Genomic DNA, 23,507 nt, shown 5'->3' with positions numbered 1-23,507 from the left:
CTGTGTTAATTCTTTAAGCATAGATGTGGAATGTTGGATTAATTTCTCAGCATATTAAACTATTTTTTAAAAATAAAATGTCTTGTAAGTCGAGCCCTGCGCAGATACAAAATTTGTATCCGCATCCAATCTGATCCGCAAACATGGTCTGCGGATGCAGATATCCACAGATTTGTACTCTACGTAGGTTCTACTTGTAAGAAATATATTTATTTTCTAGTTCTGATTTATTCTTCATTGGTCTACTTTGCAATATGCAGAAAGATCTCATGTAGAAATTAGACACAGGACTTTCTTATTTGCAGTAGGTTTTCTGCTTACTGTGTAGCAAGTGTGGAAGGTATAAAGAAACTTTCTCTAAATATAACTATTGTGTTAAATCTGTGCTCATTTCCATTCATAAAAATATACAAAAGGCTGCCTAAAAGTCTTAGGGCTGGTCTACGCTACAAAATTAGGTCAGCTTAACTACGTTGGTCAGGGATGTGAAAAATTTCACGCCCTGTGCAATGTAGTTAAGCCAACCTAAGCCTGGTATAGACATCTCTAGGTTGATGGAAGAATTATTCTCAGAGAGGTGGATTTACTACAGCGATGGATAATGTTTCCTCTAATTTTTTCCATCTATGTGTGGAATGAATTTTTGTATGTGCACCAATATTGAGGTAATGTGTGGATGTGTGCCACCAGTAGAAATTAAAAACCTAGATATAATGTATATTTTTTAAAAGTTATCATAGGGATAATTACTCCAGCCAGGGCAGGTTAGGCATTTTAGAACTCACTACTCAATGAATTAAGTTTAAGCATAAGAGAGAAATAAAATTATGAAATGCATAGACCAGACAAAAAAATAAAATAACAGCACTTTGAAAGAATAAAATTACAGCGCATATATGTGCATTGCAGGAAGTACCAAGAAGTAAGAACAAAAACGATAATACAAGTTTGTGTTGGGAAGTGAGTGTGAAAGAGACTCTGTGTGTGTGTGAGAGAGAGAGAGAGTGTGTATGTTTGTGTGAGAGAGAGATAGTGTGTGTGAGACAGAATGTGTGTGTGTGTGTGTGTGAGAGAGAGAGAGAGTGTGTGTGCTGTCACTTTAAGCAGAGCGACACTCACCAGTCTGAAAGCTTGTTCAGACACAGCAGCAGCTGCCACCAGCTCCGTCTCACTCCCTGGCGCTGTTCCCCCACTCAGCCCCACCGCTCTGTGAGATATGGTACATGGGGAGAGGAGGGGGACACCCTGACATCAGCACCCCTCCCTTCCTTCCCCACTCTGCACAGAAAGCGGGAGGCTCCCAGGAGCAACTGGCTAGGAGCTGCAAGACAGAGGGCAGGAGCAGCGCAGCAGCGGGGGAAAGGGCACCTGAACACAAGTCGCCATTGCTGAGGATGTGTATGACTGTAATAATCAAGTGTACGGCACTCGATGGACTGTTGTATGGCCGCACAGGCGTGCAGCTTAGAGGAAACACTGTCAATGGACGAACTTTTCTGTTGTTTTAGTAAGTGTTTATGCTACAGCACTGCAGTGCTGTACCATTTCTAGTGTAGACATACCCCTAGATGCCCTTGAATTAATAAACAAGTGAAAGTCAGCATCTATTCTAACCCAAAAAACACCCCAAAAAACTCTATCTTCAACACAACTACCCACCTGAATTTCAGTTCCCCTTACTCCTCAAAGTCCCAAATTAGTATGCCTTGCAGCATTCTGTGAGGGTCAGCAGACCTTAGCTATTTTTGACCAAAGATTGGGAGGAATTGGTTCCATAAACTGTTAGGGAAGCTAAACACTCAGTTACCACTACCAGGTAGTATGATCCTCCCATGTGTGGAACTGGCAGCCCTTTGTTTCTTGTTTTTAACCATTGATGGTGGAGATGTTCTTTGATGCATTGGTTATAAATGTTAGTTCTGAATTCACCTTTCCTCAAACCACTTAAGCTAGGGTTTTCAGAAGAGACTGATTGATACCGTCAAGGGAGCTGACTTTCAGAGGATCATTGCTCAGCATTTTTCTGAAAACCAGTTCTTTCTAAAGGTTTTTCAAGTTGGGCTTCCAAAATCACATCACTTCTGAAAATCTTGGCCTTAATTGCTTTTCCTGTGGTGTGTAGCTGGCAAACTTCTTGATTCTGGAGCTTTATGCAACAAGATCCTGGAATTAATAAGCACCAGAGATGACAGATTTGTATAAGGCACCCACTGCTTACCGTAGTGGCTTGAAACTATAGTAGCTGAAGGCTTTGAGGCAACTGGACTATCAGCTAGAATTCTGATCAGTATAACAAAACATTTAAGATTCTCCTTGCAGACAGCCTTGTGTCAAGTGAAAGTCTTATGTCAAAGAACTAACATCCAGCTTCATCAAGCTTTCACAGTCTTTGCAAAAGTACTGATGGAATACTTCCAACTATCTGTGTAGGTCAGTGGTTGATTTTGGAATGGTGAGGTGGAGAACAGGCCATATTTTTGTCTTAGATACATCCTTGCACTGAAGTGGAACACTGCATCAAGACCGCCACAGATGAGTCCCTCCACTAATGTGTGTCTATACTGGGCAGAAATGCTAAAGAGCTGCTGACAGTGGTTGCCAGGACAACCTCTGTCAATGCATCAAAAGAACACTAAGAAGAAAGGCCAGTAGGTCCCCATGGCAACCTCTCGTGTATCGTGAGGAAGATTTGGCAAAGGTTTTTATGGCAGTTTCCCTCCTTTGGCAAATCAGTGTTCATTAAGGAGAAACATTGGCCTGACAAGAAACCAATGATTGTTTAAATTAGTACTGAAAGGCATTAGGTAGCAATTTTCTCATTCAGCCAATCTCTGAGACTTGAGCATACAGTGTTCCAGATGTGCGATGTGAACTGAAGTTTCCTGCAGCTGAGTTTCCAAGCTGAACAAAGTGTAATTGGGGAGTAACACAAGCTTTCATGGTGTCAAAGTGGCAACCTATATCTGAGATGCAGTGGCAGGGAATCAGTCCAAAATAGTAAAATAAAAAGTGGATTTCCAAATTTCTCCGATTCGGAATTCAGCATCCAAAAATGTGTCCTCAGTGGTACTGTGGACACATACTAGGTGGGTTGATACATCACCATTGTTTGTATCAAGGGTGGCATCCCATTAAATGTCTTTTAAAGACTATGGGCTATCTAAGTAAAACTATGCTTCTATTTAAAATGGTACCTTCACACAAGTTGACTGTGTGAAACCTTCATTTCTTCATTTCTTCATTTGCTTTTCCCCTTTTTAACATCCATGGAGTGGTGATTGGACTTCATAGAGCTTTTTAATTGCTAAGAATGAGTCTGTTATAACATCTCCCTTCAGAAAAAGATTATGTATAATTCTTGTTCTCCTGAAGATATTGGGTTCATTGATTTTTCTCATCCACTTCCCCAAAGAGTTGGGGGAATATGTTTCTTAAAACTTTCTACCGCGTCCTCAAAAATAAATAAATAAATAAATAATTACTACTACTACTGTTCACCAGTAGAGGTACCAAGGGCTGCTGGTTTCCCCTCCTCCCCCTTAACCAAGCAGTGGAGAACATAATATTTGCTGAGAGGGTATATGCTTGGCTACCCTCAAATTCTATAGCTAAGGGAATTTCTGCTATCCACATATGGGACACAGAAAGCTAAGAGCAGTGGTTCTCAAAGTTTTGTACTGGTGACCCTTTTCACAGAGCAAGCCTCTGAGTGCGACCTCCCTTATACATTAAAAACACTTCAAAATATTTAACACTATTATAAATGCTGGAGGTGAAGGGTATTTGGGATGGAGGCTGACAGCTCGTGACCCCCCCCCCCATGTAATAACCTCACGACCCCCTGAGGGGTCTCAACCCCCAGTTTGAGAACCCCTGGCTAAGAATGTGGCTATATTATAATATGCTTTCTAAAAGAGGAAATTACAGGTAAGTAATTTGCTTTTATTCAGTGTAGGCTCTCCTGTGCTTCATAGTTGCTCTGGTGCCTCTTGATTATTGCTGTTGTCAGTGTAAAGTATAAAATTGGAATTTAGAAAATCCTTTTACATAAACATATCTGCACATACCTTATTAATTATCAAAGATCCTACGTGTGAACTACCGAATAGGTAGCTTTTGAAATATCACTGTTGTTGACCAATCAAAAAACAAAACAAAACAAAAAAACACAAACTTCCCCTACCAGGGACTTTTCTTCTCTTGTCTTTTTCTGAAGATGGCAGGGCCCCGCATCGGAAAGTCTGACACTGCTTCAAAGTCTATCTTACGGCAGGCCCAAATAAGTAAAACCTAAAACTGCTAGCTTATCCTGCTCCCTCGGTATGGTACAAGAGAGAGACTGTGTGGGTATACCCAGCACCACCTGAATCAGCCCTACTGAGGGGATTTCCAGCCTTCCATACGCTTGGAATTCTTATCTTGGGCCCTAAACAAGGACAGCAGCTGGGAGTTTCTCCCTCAAAATCCCAAAATGCTTCCAGGACCCCTTCCTCTTGCTCAGTCCCTGTCCCACAAGACTTTTCCCACAAAATCCCTCTGAATGTAGTAATGCTGACCCTGAAAGTTTTCCTTACCAGCTTTCAAGGGCTGGTATGTCTGGTACCTCATTATAAGTATTTGCCAAAAATAATATAATTATAATAATATAAGGAAGATAATAATCTGAACAATTTGCTTCAGACTGTGCTGCAGATATGAAATAAAGTGAAGCTAATGGAAATAGATACTTTATGTTTAGGTTTTGGTATAATTCTCAAACAAAACATAATCTAGTATTTTAGAAATAGATGAGGTGTAGAAGTGATTTTATATATAACAGCAGTGTATACGTAGATATTTTGTCCATTTTCTGTGTTATGCAAATGTTTCTACAAAATCTGGAAATTCCTGCAAATCACAAATGCTTTGCAGGATTAGATAATAAAACTTTACTATCCAGATGGCATAAAACCATCCTCTTTAATAATAAAACAGAGCTATACTTCGTATATGCCACTAACTTGTTCTGCTCATTAGCTGTTTTTTTTTATTATAAGATGGTCAGATACCTGGGGAGAAAATTTAAGTAGGGATCAAAGTGACTGCGAAAAGGTTTGCAGAAATCAATATGAGAACTGTAATACAAAACTGTAATTGTATTTCTTTTGTCAAAGAGATGAAAACTAAGATCACATATATGGCATAAATATATATTTTCTTTCATATTAGTATGGTAAGTTGAACAACAGACCCTCTGTTTTTCCACAAATATTTTGTAAATGGCCATTGCCTGTTATAAGCACTTGTTTTCAGGTGGGATGGTGGTGATGTGTATGTGTGGGGGATATATGAGGAAAATCCCCTGCAATCATTCCCCATTTTAAAAATGCAAAATATTCCCCATTAGAAGAGTAAAGTGTCTTAATAAATACATATATTGCTCTAAAATAGAGTAACTGTGCATGGAGCTCTCAGACAACACGAAAATGCTTTGGCTATTAGGTAGCCTCAGACTATTCAACAATGAAATCTGATGCTGCTATAAATCAGAAAGAAAATATATTCATAAGTTTGTATGGTAGTGGAGAGACTTGGTTGGGCAGCGAGTGGACTGTTTTGCATCCTCAATTGGAAGAAAGTGAATTGGCCTCAGAATGGCACCTATTCTTTATGCGTAAGTGCATAGTTCAATCTTTATTTTGGCATATATAGAGGTTGAGGATCCTGTTTATGGATATTTAATTCTGACATATTTTGGGTGATAGTTCTTACTTTTTCTTAGTTGTTACCTTGTACAAGTAAAATGGTGTGTGCTCTGTGCTGTTTTTGAGTTTTCTAAAAGTCTTTCTTTTAAATTTTTTACAAGATTATTTCAGGATTTATTAGCTTCCACATCATAATTTGTTAATTATATCCAAAATATTCTCACAATTTTAGTAAAATGAACCAATTTTTAAAATACATTATTTTCCTGGCTACATGCGTTAGCCAAAACAAATATTGTTCCTATAAAAAAGTAATAACTTGCTCATACAATGTTGGCTCAAAATTGTTTCTGGAAAGACAGCTGTATAGGAGAACCTAATAGTTTATCTAATTCTGCCTATTTCCCCCCAAACATGAAACTTTTAATACAAATGCATACAACATGCATCTCTGAAGACAAGAAATTTGTAAGAAAGGACAATGCATGTAGGTACTAAGATAATAAGGGAGCTAATCTAAGCACTTCAGTTCTCTAAAATGTAAGTTTATGAGATCAGTGGTCAGATCTCCATGGCAGCATTTCAATTTGAAGTTTTGGAGAAATAATTTGGTTGTATTTTGTTAGTGGTGTCCCTTGTTATAGAGTCGTTGGAGCTGCATTGACTATTGTAATTGAGAATATTTTTCTCCTTTTTGTGTCCTTGATGGTTATTTTTATCATAAAAACTGCATGAGAAATCAGACTATTTGGCTGAATGCCAGATGGACTAATCAGCACAATTCATTGTTTGGAACTGTGGATTGTGCTGATTTAAAATCACTGCTCAGAGATCAGAATCTCCTCAGATCCTGTACATATTACCTTTATAATATTTTATACCCAAAATCACATTTCATTGGAGAATTGTGTTGAATTGGTTCTCTCCTTATTGTGTTGACTTCATTTAATCTTTGGCCTGTTGCACAAACTATATAGTAGGTATGACTATAATACCTCTCATACCCTGTGATTGGTTAACTCTTAGCTCAGAAATGTTCATAGATAGTATTGAAAATCTAAAATATTGTTCATCTAAGTATCATAAATATTAGGTTTCAGAGTAACAGCCGTGTTAGTCTGTATTCACAAAAAGAAAAGGAGTACTTGTGGCACCTTAGAGACTAACCAATTTATTAGAGCATAAGCTTTCGTGAGCTACAACTCACTTCCTCAGATGCATATCGTGGAAACTGCAGCAGGCTTTATATATACACAGAGAATATGAAACAATACCTCCTCCCACCCCACTGTCCTGATGGTAATAGCTTATCTAAAGTGATCATCAGGTGGGCCATTTCCAGCACAAATCCAGGTTTTCTCACCCTCCACCCCCCCACACAAATTCACTCTCCTGCTGGTGATAGCCCATCCAAAGTGACAACTCTTTACACAATGTGCATGACAATCAAGTTGGGCTATTTCCTGCACAAATCCAGGTTTTCTCACATCCCCCCCACCCCCATACACACACAAACTCACTCTCCTGCTGGTAATAGCTCATCCAAACTGACCACTCTTCAAGTTTAAATCCAAGTTAAACCAGAACATCTTGGGGTGGGGAGGGTAGGAAAAAACAAGAGGAAACAGGCTACCTTGCATAATGACTTAGCCACTCCCAGTCTCTATTTAAGCCTAAATTAATAGTATCCAATTTGCAAATGAATTCCAATTCAGCAGTTTCTCGCTGGAGTCTGGATTTGAAGTTTTTTTGTTTTAAGATAGCGACCTTCATGTCTGTGATTGCGTGACCAGAGAGATTGAAGTGTTCTCCGACTGGTTTATGAATGTTATAATTCTTGACATCTGATTTGTGTCCATTTATTCTTTTACGTAGAGACTGTCCAGTTTGACCAATGTATATGGCAGAGGGGCATTGCTGGCACATGATGGCATATATCACATTGGTGGATGTGCAGGTGAACGAGCCTCTGATAGTGTGGCTGATGTTATTAGGCCCTGTGATGGTGTCCCCTGAATAGATATGTGGGCACAATTGGCAACGGGCTTTGTTGCAAGGATAAGTTCCTGGGTTAGTGGTTCTGTTGTGTGGTATGTGGTTGCTGGTGAGTATTTGCTTCAGGTTGCGGGGCTGTCTGTAGGCAAGGACTGGCCTGTCTCCCAAGATTTGTGAGAGTGTTGGGTCATCCTTTAGGATAGGTTGTAGATCCTTAATAATGCGTTGGAGGGGTTTTAGTTGGGGGCTGAAGGTGACGGCTAGCGGCGTTCTGTTATTTTCTTTGTTAGGCCTGTCCTGTAGTAGGTAACTTCTGGGAACTCTTCTGGCTCTATCAATCTGTTTCTTTACTTCTGCAGGTGGGTATTGTAGTTGTAAGAAAGCTTGACAGAGATCTTGTAGGTGTTTGTCTCTGTCTGAGGGGTTGGAGCAAATGCGGTTGTATCGCAGAGCTTGGCTGTAGACGATGGATCGTGTGGTGTGGTCAGGGTGAAAGCTGGAGGCATGCAGGTAGGAGTAGCGGTCAGTAGGTTTCCGGTATAGGGTGGTGTTTATGTGACCATTGTTTATTAGCACTGTAGTGTCCAGGAAGTGGATCTCTTGTGTGGACTGGACCAGGCTGAGGTTGGTGGTGGGATGGAAATTGTTGAAATCATGGTGGAATTCCTCAAGGGCTTCTTTTCCATGGGTCCAGATGATGAAGATGTCATCAATATAGCGCAAGTAGAGTAGGGGCTTTAGGGGACGAGAGCTGAGGAAGCGTTGTTCTAAATCAGCCATAAAAATGTTGGCATACTGTGGGGCCATGCGGGTACCCATAGCAGTGCTGCTGATCTGAAGGTATACATTGTCCCCAAATGTGAAGAAGTAGTTATGGGTAAGGACAAAGTCACAAAGTTCAGCTACCAGGTTAGCCGTGACAGTATCGGGGATAGTGTTCTTGACGGCTTGTAGTCCATCTTTGTGTGGAATGTTGGCTTAAATAGAGACTGGGAGTGGCTAAGTCATTATGCAAGGTAGCCTGTTTCCTCTTGTTTTTTCCTATCCCCCCCCCCCAGATGTTCTGGTTTAACTTGGATTTAAACTTGAAGAGTGGTCAGTTTGGATGAGCTATTACCAGCAGGAGAGTGAGTTTGTGTGTGTATGGGGGTGGGGGGAATGTGAGAAAACCTGGATTTGTGCAGGAAATAGCCCAACTTGATTGTCATGCACATTGTGTAAAGAGTTGTCACTTTGGATGGGCTATCACCAGCAGGAGAGTGAATTTGTGTGGGGGGGTGGAGGGTGAGAAAACCTGGATTTGTGCTGGAAATGGCCCACCTGATGATCACTTTAGATAAGCTATTACCATCAGGACAGTGGGGTGGGAGTAGGTATTGTTTCACATTCTCTGTGTATATGTAAAGCCTGCTGCAGTTTCCACGATATGCATCTGAGGAAGTGAGCTGTAGCTCACGAAAGCTTATGCTCTAATAAATTGGTTAGTCTCTAAGGTGCCACAAGTACTCCTTTTCTTTTTATAAATATTAGGTTGCTTCTAGAAGGAGAAAAGTTGGGGTGAATTGTACATTACTTATATTCAGTATGCCTACTGCTACTAACTGATATTATAGGCAGAGCTGATAGGTACACCAGTAGTTAAGGTTGACTAATGCTTCCTATTATAAGGCTCTGTTTTCAGTTGCCTGTAACTTTGCCCAATTTTAGCCATTAGGCTGAAATTTTCCTTGCCAGGTGTCTGCTTTAGGCTTATCTGTTTTGGAAAGTTTCAGCTAAAATGGTTTGCCCATTTCTGCAGCAAGGAAAGTACTTTTTTTTTTTTGGCCAATATTAGAAATTTTTTACAGTGATTTCGCTGAGAAGTTCTAGCACCTCCATGCAGTGGTGCAGGGACTCAGCATTTGGTGAGGGAGTTGTTCGAATGTCAGAGATGTGCTTTTTGCTGTCCCTGTTTAAAATCTGCTCAAATTTGGTCAAGTTGGTAACCGTCTGAAAATCTCAGTACATGTTCTATAAAGATTTGTTAAAGTTCTGCAGCTAAACATTCTGAAGGCTCCATCTGCACTGAGCATGCCTCATCCCCATACAGCTCCTATAAGCTGACCAGACTGCAAATGTGCTGTGTCCACAAAATGACCTGGCATGTTCCATCCCAGGCCTGCAGGGGCAAATTTTTCCTTGCAAATTTTTCTCTTGGATGCTGGGGGCCACTGTGGCACTAGGCGCCACAAATGAGAGCAGGTAGGCTCTCTTGTGTTCTCAGGGTAGGGCTATCCAGCAAAGAAAAGCCTGTGGCTGGCCTGTGCCAGCCAACTTAGGCTTGCAGAGCTAGGTCTCCGGCACTGTTTCCTTGCTGTGTGGACTTTCAGGCTTGGGCTGGAGCCCGAGCTCTGGAACCTTGTGAGGTGAGAGGGTTCTAGGGCTCGGACTGGAGCCTGAGCACCTGGGCAAGGCATTTGAACTAGACTTTCCATTGGTTGCCATTAATTATGTGTACCTTTATTTTTTCTGGGTATCCAACTGGAGACCCTGAAGTCTGATCTGCAGAAGTCCTGAGCATTCACAACTGAAACTGAAGTCAATGGGAGCTGTGCTTTGAACATATTAATTGCTATATCATGCTAAGTACTGTGAAAAATGTGGTCACAGGTGTCTCAAATTAGGCATCCAAAATTACTGGACACTTTTAACCTTAATCTCTCTGTGCCATCTGTAAAATGGGAATAACACAACTACCTCACCTCACAGGGGTGTTGTGAAAATAAATTCATGAATGTTTGTTAGGCATTCAGATACTATAGTGATGAGTACCTTAGAAAAGCCCATGAGGAAATTAATAATGCTGTATACTTTTAAGCTTTTGAATAGTGTCCTGTAAATAAGATATGGGGCACACATCGGACAATGAGAATAAAATGAAATATCGAATAGTTGCTCAGTTGGTGACCACAATTCATCCTGTGCACTGAATGAGGCAGGGAGGGGCCAATGGAAGAAATAGTATGTGATCATGTTAAAGACTGTATCATAATGTATACCAGCTCTACCTACAATAGGTATATGTTTTTGTATGTGTATATAAAAATTATCTGCTCTTGGGATTCATCGTAACAATGTACATATAACTTATTTCTCAAATTGTAGATTAAAAAGTTATTGCAGCCTTGATATAGCAAAAGTCATCAGCATTTGATTAGACATATTGGGTTGGGGAGATGTGCACACAACTAGAAACTTTTTAAAAATATTGAACATCTTTATAGAGGTGGAGTCAGATTCTACACTATGCTGAATGTCTTCTGTGAATTGCTAAATGGCCTCAACTCCCATTGACTTGCAGGTGGTGCTCCGTAGCTTGTAGGATCAGACCCTTGAAGGAGGGAGGTATATACATTAAGATTACCCAACTCTTCCCTTTATAAGACTCTGTTTTCAGCTGTTTACAACATTGTCAAATGTAAACCATTTAAGCTGAAACTTTCCATGCCAGGTGTCTGTCTCTGGCTTCAAAGTTTTTGGAAAGTTTCAGCCAAAACAGTTCAGTCATTTCAGAGAATACTTGGGGGGAGGAAATACTTTGTTTTGCCATGTTAAAAATATTTTAAAATGGCTATTGAGAAGCTCTAGATCTCCATACTTTAGAGAAGGGATTTGAAATTTAGCAGAGGGGTGATGTTTGTGTCAGGTCTGTACCTTTTGCTCTTCCTATGGAAATCTGCCCAAATGTTCCAAGAAGCCTTTGAAAAATCTGTTTGCACACGCTAAGTAGAGCCTTTAGACCTGCATGGCTAAAATCTTGGAAAATTCCATTCACGCTGAGCATGCACCAGTATCTCTCAAGTCCTGTGTATGTGGACTGTGCATACACCATCTGCATACAGCAGCTGAGTGTGTCCATTCCTAGGGTACAGAGGCTCAGCAGGACTTTCCCTGAACTTTCAGCTCTTGGCTGCTCTGGGCCGGGGTGGGACTGGACACCAGAACTGAGAGAGAGCAGAGAGACTATCTCCCTTGTGCTCTCAATATCCCCACCCCACTCCCTGCAGCTGGTGCTCAGGCAGCATGGAAGAAGAAGGTGCCTGACTCAGATACAGGGAGCCAAGAGCCAGGCCAGGGTGAGGGAAGAGGAAGGAGTAGATTGGGAGAAGGAGCCACAGTGGTTGGGGATGGGGGAAGACTGAGAGTGGACGCTGCGAGACAGAAGGGGAGGAAAACCTGTGACTGGGACCTGAGGGGTTGGGACTGGGAGACAGGAACTGGTTGGGCAAGATGGCTGGGGGGAACTGGGAAGCAGTTGGTGTGAAGGGTGAAACTGAGATTGAAGGAGGAGCTCAGGGAACTTGGACTTGCTAGGCAAGCAGCCTATAATTGGGAATCAGTAAGGTGGGTAGGGGGAAAAGCAAATCTGATGAGAAGCTGTGGTGCCTGGGAAGAACTGGGACAAGGAGCCGGTGACAGGGGCAGACAAATGGTGGAAATGACTGGAAGGGTGAGAGACAAGTTGGACCGGGGTGGGGGGAGGGAGGGAGCAACTTGGGTCTGGCTGAGTGCTTGACTTCACAATTTTAATATTCTTTTAACATAATCTCTGACTGTGCATGTGCACAATAAAATGAAGATGATGGGTTGATGTAAAAATAGATAATTCTCTCTCTCTCACACACTCACACACACACACGCGCACAAACTAAATATATATATATATATAATGTGCTGTAGAGCAACTTATTTTTTTGTAATCAAATACAGTGAATCTGAAGATGGGCAAATATATATTAGTACAACACGTCAAGTATACTTAAAACACCTCAAATACTTAGAACTATGCTATTAACATGCATAGCCATAGCATAACATTGTTTCCATGATAAATTAGGACAGGTGTTTTTTCTTTGAGAAATGTTATATCCATGTTACATAGCCAAGCTAACAGACTAACTCAGTAAAGTCTGTAGCAAAGCTCCTTTAACACAGTTCTCAGAAAAAATTATTTCCAGTGCTAGACACTGAAATTATGTTAGCCACCATATTTACAGAGATAACTGGTGTGATTTTGGTTGTACCATGGACAGGGTCTTATGTGTTGAGAGTGTTTGTTAAATGACAATGAACAGGGCTGACAACCTTTCTGTAGAAATATTTATCCTAAGGAAAAGGGCTGTCTTTTAACTCTAGATTGGTTCAGTGAAGTGACATGTTTTTTTGGTATTTTTTAATAATGAAGTCAGGGATGGCATCCTTGTCTGCTAGAGAGCTTAACTTCTGTTATCCTTATTGACAATGTAGTATTCTTATGCAGAAGTTAAGCACATCTGCTTTTCTGTGTGGAATACAAGTCAATTTTTAAGATTTTTACTTTAAAAGAAAATGTCATTATATATTATGGTTCCCATGTGACTAAAAAGAAACTAGCAAAATTAGTCTTTATAATAACCAGAATGCTATAGCAAGATGACAGCAATAATTTTTTTTCACGAAACATATTTCTGATTTAAAATAAACATAAATTTGTGCTTTGAAGCAGTACATAGGTATACCTGCAGATAATTTCTTAATGCTATCAATTACAGGGCTTTTACAGCCTCAGGCACTAAAAAGGAGTCCATTCTAAAGCTAAGGATTCACACCAGTAATCTGGTGAATTGACAACCTGTTTCAGAGTAACAGCCGTTGACAACCTGTTGTTTTTCTAATGTTGTTAACTACACAACTGTATCTTTTAATGGTTTTCTGCTACCCTCAGTGATGTAATTAGTCTGGTACTGCCTGAGTAATTTCATGGGCATGGTAAAAAAAAAAAAAAAAAAAGCAGCTATGAGAAGAAACAAATTGAATATTACTACAGAAAAATACCTTTCCATTTGGGAATGATACTCTTAAGGTATGAATAACTTTAAAATCCTTAACTCTGTAGCTGATGAGAATTTAGATAATTAAATCTGAAATATTTTCAAAACTGATAAATATGACTTGATGATCACCAGACAAATGGAAAGACTTTGTGACCAAAACCCCCACCTCTCATGTCCTGTTTGGTCCATCAGCTTCTCCCCATTGTGTTTGCCTAAAGAAGCTTAATGACAACACAAGCCGCTGGGATAGGACACCTTTGTCCAGGTCCCTTGATCAAGACTGAGGAGGAGGTGTGTAGGTTCCAGAAACTTCTTCAGTACTTCTCCTTAGAGTTCACAGAGTTCTCTGCATAAAATTAACTATACATCAGTCATCTTAGCAAGATTTATTTAAAAACAGAGAAATAGTATTAAAATAAAAGAATTACTTTAACATCTAGTTTTGTATTTCTCAGAAGCTAACAAGATAAGACATTCTCAGCTTACTTGCAGAGAAAACAGAAAAGTGAACAGCTTACTTTTTTGAAAAGAGTCTCTGTCTAACCACTTTGGCCATACTGTCAGCTTTCCTTGATAACTGGATACCATTTCTTTGCTCTTTTCATTGTCCTGGGGGACTGTGTCAATTTATAGACTCATAGACTTTAAGGCCAGAAGGGACCATCATGATCATCTAGTCTGACCTACACATTCCTGGCCACAGAAGCTTACCCACTCACTCCTGTAATGGGCTCATAATCTCTGGCTGAGTTACTGAAGTTATCAAATCTTGATTTAAAGACTTCAAGTTACAGAGAATCCACTATTTACTAGTTCAAACTAGCAAGTGACTCAAGCCCCATGCTGCAGAGGAAGGCAAAAAATAAATCAAAACAGGGTCTCTACCAGGTTTCCCTTAATCAAAGGCCACTATTTCCTCTTTCAAACCAATTTTCTGTTTTCCTCTAAGACATGGCTCATGGAGGATGCAAAGACACTTGATGATGATAAATAGCCATCTTTCAAAGGCTTAACATCTGAGACCACATTTCACAGACCAGTCTGCATGTCTATCCCCTAGTCAGTTGTGTATTATCCTTCCAAAGAGGCAGAAAGTCATTTTCCTCAATATTAACCTTGGCCTTTCTCATTTTCCATTGTTATTAATTAGGGACAGAGCTTCAGACCCTCTATTACTCTTTCTTTTTAATACATTTGTTGACGCAAGAGGCAATCAATCACAATGCAAGATTTTTATACCTTTCAGGAAGTTATTTATATCCATTTCCTGTGTCACCCTGGATGTTACATCTCTAGAAGCAGCAAGATAGAACTGCCTTTCAAAGGCTAGCTTAGATTTTTATTCACAGCAATCTTCAAGATGGCGGGGAGGGGAGGAGATTTTGAAGTCTTAAGCAGCCTCTCCGAACACACACTGTCTTCAGATGTTCCTCTCCTGTTCCCACTAAAAAGGTGTCTATAAATATTCCCGGAGGGTTTCCCAGCTCTTCATGTGGTCTCCAGAGATAAGCTTTTCTTCAGCCCTTAAGACCACTACAGCAACATCTTTAGCCTCTAAAGATCTAATTCTCTTCAGGTGCTCATTTTCTTTTTCACCCCTTGATTTCTACTGGCTCCTCCCAAAATGGGGAAATAGCCTCAAGCTCCAGGATGGGATTTTAAGCCTCAGGGACTCCCTGAAGGGTTTCTCCATAAATTTGGAATTACATTGCAGGAAACATTTTTCTTTGTAATGAAACATGAAGGTAAGAAAAGAAGAATTTCCAGGGCTTTTCCTGTTCCTGGATGAGGGCAGACAAGGGAATAACTTTGTTTATTTACTCCTCTGCTCACCAGATTATGGAACTGGCCTAACTCTAGAGATCAAACTCCTATATCTGCTCAGAAACTCTACAGATTCCCTACAGAAATAGTTTGTCTCCTTCCAAGTGGATTCAGCAGTAATAGCCTGATTGAAAAACAAAACAAAAAAACAACAACCCTACCCTCGCTTTGGATGTGTCCTTGTGGAATCCATTAACAGAAATTTGGAATTGGGGAAATAAGAACATTTCTGATTGACTAATTGCAGCTCAGTTTTCTGTTGTGTCTTGTCCTTTCTATCTCTATCCTGACATAACTTCTATCTTCCTATCAGAATTGTGAACATTATCTACATTTTTTGTTGTTTGCTTACAAACTATTATTTGAATCTAGAGCTTCAAAGAAACATCTTAGTTTTGAATGCTATCCAAACATTTTGAGGTTCTTTATTTAATTTCAGAAGAAGTCATTTTCTTTCCTATGACTCTTATTTCCATAGATTTATTTCAGAATACTTTTTTAAAAAACTATTTACCATTTTGAGGCTATGCTCTTGTGGTTTATTAACACCAGAATTGTTGCATAGAAATGTGGCATTATACTGGTATGGTGCAGCTACTTTGTTTTATACTGACAATATATATACACTGTACACTATTCTTATATATAGTGGCTTAACTTCAAATGTGTTCTATTTTAAAATATTTTGGCAAAATACTACTAATAAAATTAAGTTCAGAATAATCTTACAGAGGTGAGCCATGGGCCAGTCCAAAGAAGTAAAGTGTGTGCGGGTGGTTGGTTAGCCAAGAGGTTGATTGGTATCAGAGGCAGTACGGGGCAATGGTTGGAGTTCTCGCAGGGGTCAGTAACTGGAAGATCCAATCCAAGGGACTGGGTTAGCAGGTTACAGAGGCAAGGTAGGGCAAGGCAGCATGGCAACAAAGTGTCGTCAGACAAGACTGGGTGAGGCAGCAAGGCAGGGTCAGGTGAGGCAATCTAGGCAGCAGTGAGCAGGCAGTGGTTTATTGCTCAGACAGCTTCCTCTTCCTCTTGGGGCCTTTGTATTATCCAGGCTCCCAATGAGAGGACTGCCTGTCCATCCAATCAGAGGCCTGTTGTTTGGTTGCTGTGGCTCTGTAGGCCTTTAGGACTAAAGCTGTTGGTCCACGGTAGTGTTTAAGTGCTCTGTCATGGTTCAACAGCTAAGTATGCTGCCTAAGAACCTCGAGAGTCTAGGTTCAGTATTGATATCCTAACAGTATTCCATGACAAAAATAACTACATTAAAATAGTTACGTCTGAAAGAACTTACAACTTAAGGGTGAAAAAATTTAGAGATGTTGTCTTCATCTCTAAACCAAGTACTGGAAATTCAGCATTAAGATTTCACTTAAAAGAATTCCAAACATGTTAAAGTACAGATATGCACAGTTAATGCAGCCAGACAACCTTAACGTCTGCCCAGTAGCAAAGCTATGTAGTAACCATCTGATTATGCTTAAGACATCTGGGGTGTGTGGTCCTAGATTAGATTAAGTGTTTTTTAAATACGAGGTTTTTCTCATATTTTTCCCTTTATAGTGTCCTTAGCTCTTTAACTATTGTCCAGAGCCTCCACAATAAATACCACTCTCATCAGCTGCCTGCTGTTGGAATCAAACTCTCTGCCCCCTCCCTCATTTTTAGTTATTATCCTGAGTGGAGTGATCTTTGATGGTTTAAAGTGGTACATTCTACTCTATTGTCCAATACATTAATATATTTATAATAGTCAAGCTTTCATTCCTTAAGGGAAAAAGTGATGAAAAATTAGATCATTTGGAAAAATTTAATATAAAGATGGATAATATAAAACTTCTCTATTTACCTATACCTGATTTCCAAAGACAATTATGGATTTAAAATTCTTGAATCCAGGCTTCCAGCAGATGAATAGTCAGAATTCTCTGACCATAGAATTCTGCAACCATTAAACTGCCTTACCAGCATGCAGTCCTTTTCATGCTTCTAAGGGTATCATGGCTCTCTTGCATTGGTTCCAAAAGCAATTTAGTCTTTAAATGAAGACCGGATATCTTTTTAAAGAGATGTGGTATAGCTTAAACTGAAGGTATGGGCTTGATATAGGAATTACTGGCTGAGGTTCTATGGCCTACGTTGTGCAAGAGGTCAGACTATATGATCATATCGGTCCCTTCTGGCCTTAAAATATCTATGACTCCATGAAAATCAAATCTGGGCAAAAGCTGAGTTCAATTTTATTCTGAGTCTTCCAGTCATATTGTGTTTAGTGTTGGCCTGAGTAGAAGCAGAATCATAAATTTCCATGGTGAAGATGTTTTCACCTTTTGACCTTTGTACCGTGTGATGGGTATAATAGCAGTTGATAAAAGTTTGATAAATTGTTATCTGTCTGAGAAGAATCAGTGAAAGATGTCTTCTTTTTCCGTTTCAGGTATTGGTGGTAATTTAGTGGCAATTCAAGCTAGCAGAATTTCTACCTACCTCCATTTACATAGCATTCCTGGAGAGTTGCCAGAAGAAGCAAAGGGTTGCTATTACCCATGCAGAACCTATTATGGTTCAGGTATGTGTTGGTGGTTGTTAATTGTTGCAACTAGATTGTTGCACTCTTTTTTGCTTCTGTAGACCGACCTGTACACCCAATGAAAGTAGGCACCATATTCAGCTGTTGCTGTGATAGGTAGACAGTAATGAAAGATTCCTCTATCTATAACAATTGGGCGGTAGGGAGGTCGTGTATAGGGCTGGAGTGGGAGAAGTGTAACTGGGTTTGAGGGGCAGAGATGGAAGTCAAGAGGGGTTAAAGTCACTCCCCAAACTGCTGCACTCAGAGCTGCTTTGTCCTTTTATCCTCCATTAACTCATTAACTTCTCTCCCATCCAACCTCAGAAGTTCACTCCCGTTCCCTACCAACACCCCGTTTACCCTCGCTGTCAAGCCCTGGCTAGGAGTCAACGCACATGCACACAGTGTCCTTCTCTTTCCAGTATTTGTGGAGAGTGTGCTGATTAAATACTGGGTTCATTATAAATAATCTCTGCTTTCTCTTCCCAAACCCACCCACTGACTCTCTTGGACCCTCTTCTCTGGGTCCTTCCTTCTTTATCACCAGCACCACTCCCACTTCCTGATCCCTGCTTCCTCACCATGACCACTGCTCCCCTCTAGAATGCTTGCTTACCTCCCATTCCCAACTCCACTTCATCACCCACCCACTGGCCTTCAGGTGTCTGCTTCCCCCTCCATCCCCTAGTCCCCACCTTCCCCTCTCACCCCCCCCAAAAACCCTTCCCCCCATGCTTTCATGTCTGTTAGCCTCCTAGCTACTCAGTCTCCCCATACAGCAAGTTATGCTGTTTCCTCTGATATGTGTAGGCAGCAGCAGAGATTCCGTTGCCCGCAGCACCAGGTAGTCTGACTTTCCTCTAAGCTGAGATTTTCTGGTTTTCCAGTTTTCCCCAAAAATCAATAAGATTCTGTCCACTCCCTTAAATTTTGGAAATGATCAGATGTGGTATTATCACTTTATGTACAGAGAAGCAAAGAAATGCCGTCAAGTTGAGTGTAGAGCCTCGCTTTTCTTGGCTAATAAGGAATTTCATTCATTCATTCAAGTGTAAATTCTGTAATATGTCAGCCTATCCTGTAGGAATTGAATCATATTAAGACTTGATTCTCCCAGAACTTGTTTTGTTTCCTGACTCTCTCTACCCTCTTTACTACTAATTGGGAAAAGTATCCTTCAGCTATCTAGTACTGTTCTATAAACCAGCAGACAGTGTTGTAGCTGAAACTTTACCCTGATGCTGAGAACTTTTTATTTCCTGCTTCACATTGTTAGCTTAAGTCATAATGGTTTTATTCCATCCGGGTGATGATACTGTAATGGGAAGTTTCGAGTCATGTTGTTATCAACCACACAATGGTTGCTCTGACTTCCACAGTTTTTCCTTAAATTTAAAACAGAAGGTACCATTTGTAAATGTGTGATAGCTTTTGGTAAGAGTTGATTTTTGAGTAGCTTCTGTTGCTCTTTGATATTTATTAAATGTACTTCTAACTAATAAATAAAAAAATAGGTGAATGTAAAGTTACTGCTTAGCAATATAAAAAGTCCTCTGAGGGACTTTTATGTAGAAGGTAAAGGTAGCCAAAACTTTGCCTCTTCTGAGGGAACATATAGGGGCCTACTGCAATTAAAAGTGGGTGGTAATGTTTAGGTAAGGAACCCAATCAAGGTGGCCAGGGGATGGTCTGATTCAGAGCAGACTGTCAGCAGCCTCTGCTGGCAGGGGTCCTGTTGATCCCCTGGCAGACACTAAACATAGAAGAAACTCTGAGGGAATTTGATGGTGAAAATCATGCATGCCCTACCAGAAGGGTACAATTTGCACCCCTTCTATTATTGATAAAAATATTTTCCAGCTTTCAAAGGGCTAAACTGCATTTTTTTTGTATTTACAGGAATAAATAACAAATCAGCCCAAGTTCTTCTCCTTTTGGTGATTCCTGGGCATTTAATTTTCTTGTACACCATCCATTTAATGAAAAGTGGTCATACCTCTTTGACTCCAATTTTTATAGCAGTATATTTGTTTGCAGCCCTGTTACAGGTAAGAATAAAAAATGGGTATAGTATGTTTTAGTTCTCAAAGAATACCATGTTTGATACTTGCTTTTAGATATGTAAAGAGTAGAAGCAATAGGGAATGTGTGTCCATGTTATGGATTATCGGCACACACCCTCTTTGTAATAAATTATTCTCACATATACCCAACAGCTTCTACAACTGCATTTTGGGTGTTTCTCATCAGACACCTCACTGTATCATTTTCCCAAGTAAATGCTGTACTTTTTCTCTGTTTCTCATGTGTCAGCACCATTAAAGCCAGTAAGCATCATGTTAAACAATGGGAAAGGAATATGGCCTTTATTAATAGAAAGTAGGCCATGAAAAATTCCTAAAAAAGGCTCTCATCGTGGTTTCATTCAAATAAAATGGATCACAGTCTTGGTTAACATAACCCACAGACGTAACAGTCTTACCTATATGCTTGTGTGCATCTCTTAAACACTCATTAAAGGTGAAGTCAGTTTAGCGGTAACCAGAATAATAATTGTTAAGTGCATCCATTGTTTTCATTAAACATTTTTGCATCACTTTTGCTGGCTTTATTTAAGTCTCTAGCCCGAGCAATATCAGCAGTTGAAAGGAACCTTTGAAATAGTCATAGCGTAAGCTGAAGTCACTCCAAAAAAAGAAATTAGCTTATACATTTAATTGTTTCATTTACAGTCAAGTTTTAGTTAAAACTTTGCTGAGCTGAATAAAACATTTACTTATATTTAAAAAGAAAAATGAAGGGCATACTTGAAAGATCCATATGTGGAGTGTAGGTCTTACTTCTAAAATAACTATTACCAAGTTATCTTTAAAACTAACATCATCATAGTCAACAAATCTGTTACATGAAAAAAACTATAATTCAGTGTTCTGAACTCCGTTTTTCTGTGTTTATTGGAGTGGTGTTGTTTCAGTTTAATTGTAAATGGGTAAAAAAAATCATCTGGATTGTGTATTTTAAATATACTAATTTTTTTGGATATGCTGAAGTTAGAAATTCAGTGATAAAAAGATGGATTTTGCAAACTGCTAGCATTTGAATTTTATATGAGAACCCCATTTTTCCACCTAGTATACAATTGGAAAACTCAAGGCCTTGCATATAACTGTGCCATTCCATTATTTTTAACTCTTTTCCTTCATACTTCTTGTTCTTTCCCATTATATCACTTTGATTTGTTTAATCTCTCCTTCTCCATCCCCTTCTCATGGACTTACTTTACATTGTCCTGATGCAGATTTCACTCAAAGCAATGGATATGTCAAGAACTGCTGGAAGAAATTGATTTTATATTTTTCTGTTATAATTATATTGGCATAGTTCCTATCATTTCCCTCAGTTTTGAATTGGCATTTTGGAAAGTCTCAGGTTTCTCTTGCTGCTACCTGCAGATGCTAAGAGGAGACCGGGCTTTTTAGAATGGCATGGAAGAAAAATCTTGATTGACATCAGCATAAGTATACATTTAAAGTCATGTTCAAAAATGCAAGAAAATTGCAAGGCCTGATTCACCTTTCACTTATGCCAGTTTTTCAGTAGTAATATTCCACTGATATCTGTAGAGTCCATCCTGATTTTTAATCTGATATAAGCAAGGGGAGGCTGAAGCTTGCAGCTTTTCCTTTTGTGGATGATTTTCCCTTTACCACCATCTATCTCGGGCCATGACAGACATTTTGCAGTTGTTCTTTAGTAGTTGAATCACAACTATTGCACACTATAATTTTTCAGGGGTCTTTTGCAAAGTTACAGTCAGGAACCCCATATTTCTAGTCAATTTATGAAAATATTCCACTACATTGGTGGTTTCTTTTCTCTTCCTTTATTCCCTTTTTGTTATACTAGATATAATCACATTTTTATAATGCTGGTATATAGAAAGGTTTTGTATAGCTTTAATTAGCAGAATTCAGATTTTCATATAAATGACACTTCCCTGTCCCTTGAGTATGATTACATCTTCAATTATCTGTACCACCTTAATCAGTTATACTGGTGCTCTTTCTTACTGCCTATTGGGACCTTAAGAGAGTGGGCCTCCCATGCAATAGCACATTTCTTAGTTTTCTTCTGTTTTAACATGAAACCACTTTGCTTCTTGCCTTTCATTTTCTGCTTAGCACCAGTGACGTAATCTAGACACCTTGATAGTAATGAGAATAGTTTGAAATTACAAACTCAGTGCTTCTCTGCTGGCCTTTCTTCAGAGATATGCATAGATCAACTCTAATCTTGTTGTAATTCCACTGCTACTTTTTTTCCCTTGGGACTTTTATATTTTGTCCTCCTTCAACAGTTAGCCTTTTAAAGGATTTAGTGTTTTGCCTACATAGTAAGATTGGAAAATCTCACAGCTAATTACTGTCATTTCAGTTATCAACCAAATCACAATCTCTTGAGCAATGAAGAATCTGCAAGCTAGCCCCTAGTCCATACTGAATTACAGAACTTGTAGTTGTTTCCACTTTGTGTTTAAATCATCAGTATACATCTTGTTTTATGAAAGACCTACATTTTAACAGGCTAAAAGTGATTTTTTTATATCTGAGGTAACAAATGAATATCAATAGCCAGAACGCAATAATACCCAAGGGCAATAATCAGTTATGGGCAGTCTAAACTGAGCAGGTTTGATATCCTATTGCTTTATTCATTATATTCGTTTAGGGCAAAAATCTGTTGTAGAATATTTGCATTTTCTTTCTGTTATGGTGATCATCGCCACATATTGGATCTATTTATAGTCCCTTTGGTATACTAAAATTCTGCTTAATAAATGAAAATGGATGACTTTTCTAGCTCTAAAAACCTCTTGACATTTTCAAGATGATTATAAAGGAGAACAGAGCTTTGATCGTGATGGGAACCGCCGGTTTAATGTAACTAATCTCTCTACAGCAACCCCCCTGTATCTTCCACCGAGTAGCCCCCCAACAATACCTCATCAAATTGTCTTTATTCTTCTTCATCACCATTGTGATGTCTCTCTTCCTGTTTATCGCCCCTCCCTGGGTGTGATTCAAAGCCCACAGAATCAGTGGCTTCTGTTAAATTCAGTGGTCTTTGGAGCACTTCCATGGGGTGTTTTCTTTCCCTATCCTGATCCCCTGTTAATTTTGTCTTCATCCATTCCTTTCTTTCTTATTTCTAATACCTTTATACTCTTTTCCACTGCTACTTTATTCAGTCCACTTCATATGTCTCTGCTACTTGCTCACTCCCAGATGTTCTATGCCTTCTCTGTGTAATATACTTTAAAAGATTTATGGGAATGGAGTCATTATGATACGTTTACATTAGGGCTGTCAAGCCATTAAAAAAATTAATCACAATTAATCCCACTGTTAAACGATAAGAGAACACCATTTATTTAAATATTTTTGGACGTTTTCTACATTTTTCAAATATATTAATTTCAGTTACAACACAGAATACAAAGTGTGCAATGCTCACTTTTTATTTTTTATTACAAGTATTTGCACTGTAAAAAACAAAATAAATAGTATTTTTCAGTTCACC

General features: G+C 39.4%; 1 protein-coding gene across 4 annotated transcripts in view; it reads left to right on the top strand.

Annotated features, from left to right (window-relative positions):
• The window catches only part of SLC41A2 (solute carrier family 41 member 2), a 99,961-nt gene that overhangs the window by 64,253 nt on the left and 12,201 nt on the right, over positions 1 to 23,507 (top strand). For all 4 annotated transcript variants that reach the window (XM_084649849.1, XM_084649848.1, XM_084649847.1 and 1 more), the window contains 2 exons: positions 17,793 to 17,924; positions 19,827 to 19,975. In XM_084649849.1, the coding sequence (XP_084505975.1) occupies positions 17,793 to 17,924; positions 19,827 to 19,975 (281 nt within the window). The remainder of the gene's footprint in view (positions 1 to 17,792; positions 17,925 to 19,826; positions 19,976 to 23,507) is intronic.

Source organism: Lepidochelys olivacea, assembly GCF_965140295.1.
Source record: "Lepidochelys olivacea isolate rLepOli2 genome assembly, chromosome: 1".
NCBI lineage: Eukaryota > Metazoa > Chordata > Testudines > Cheloniidae > Lepidochelys > Lepidochelys olivacea.
The sequence above is the reverse complement of the archived record's forward strand: the minus strand, read 5'-3'. Positions and strand labels throughout refer to the sequence as shown.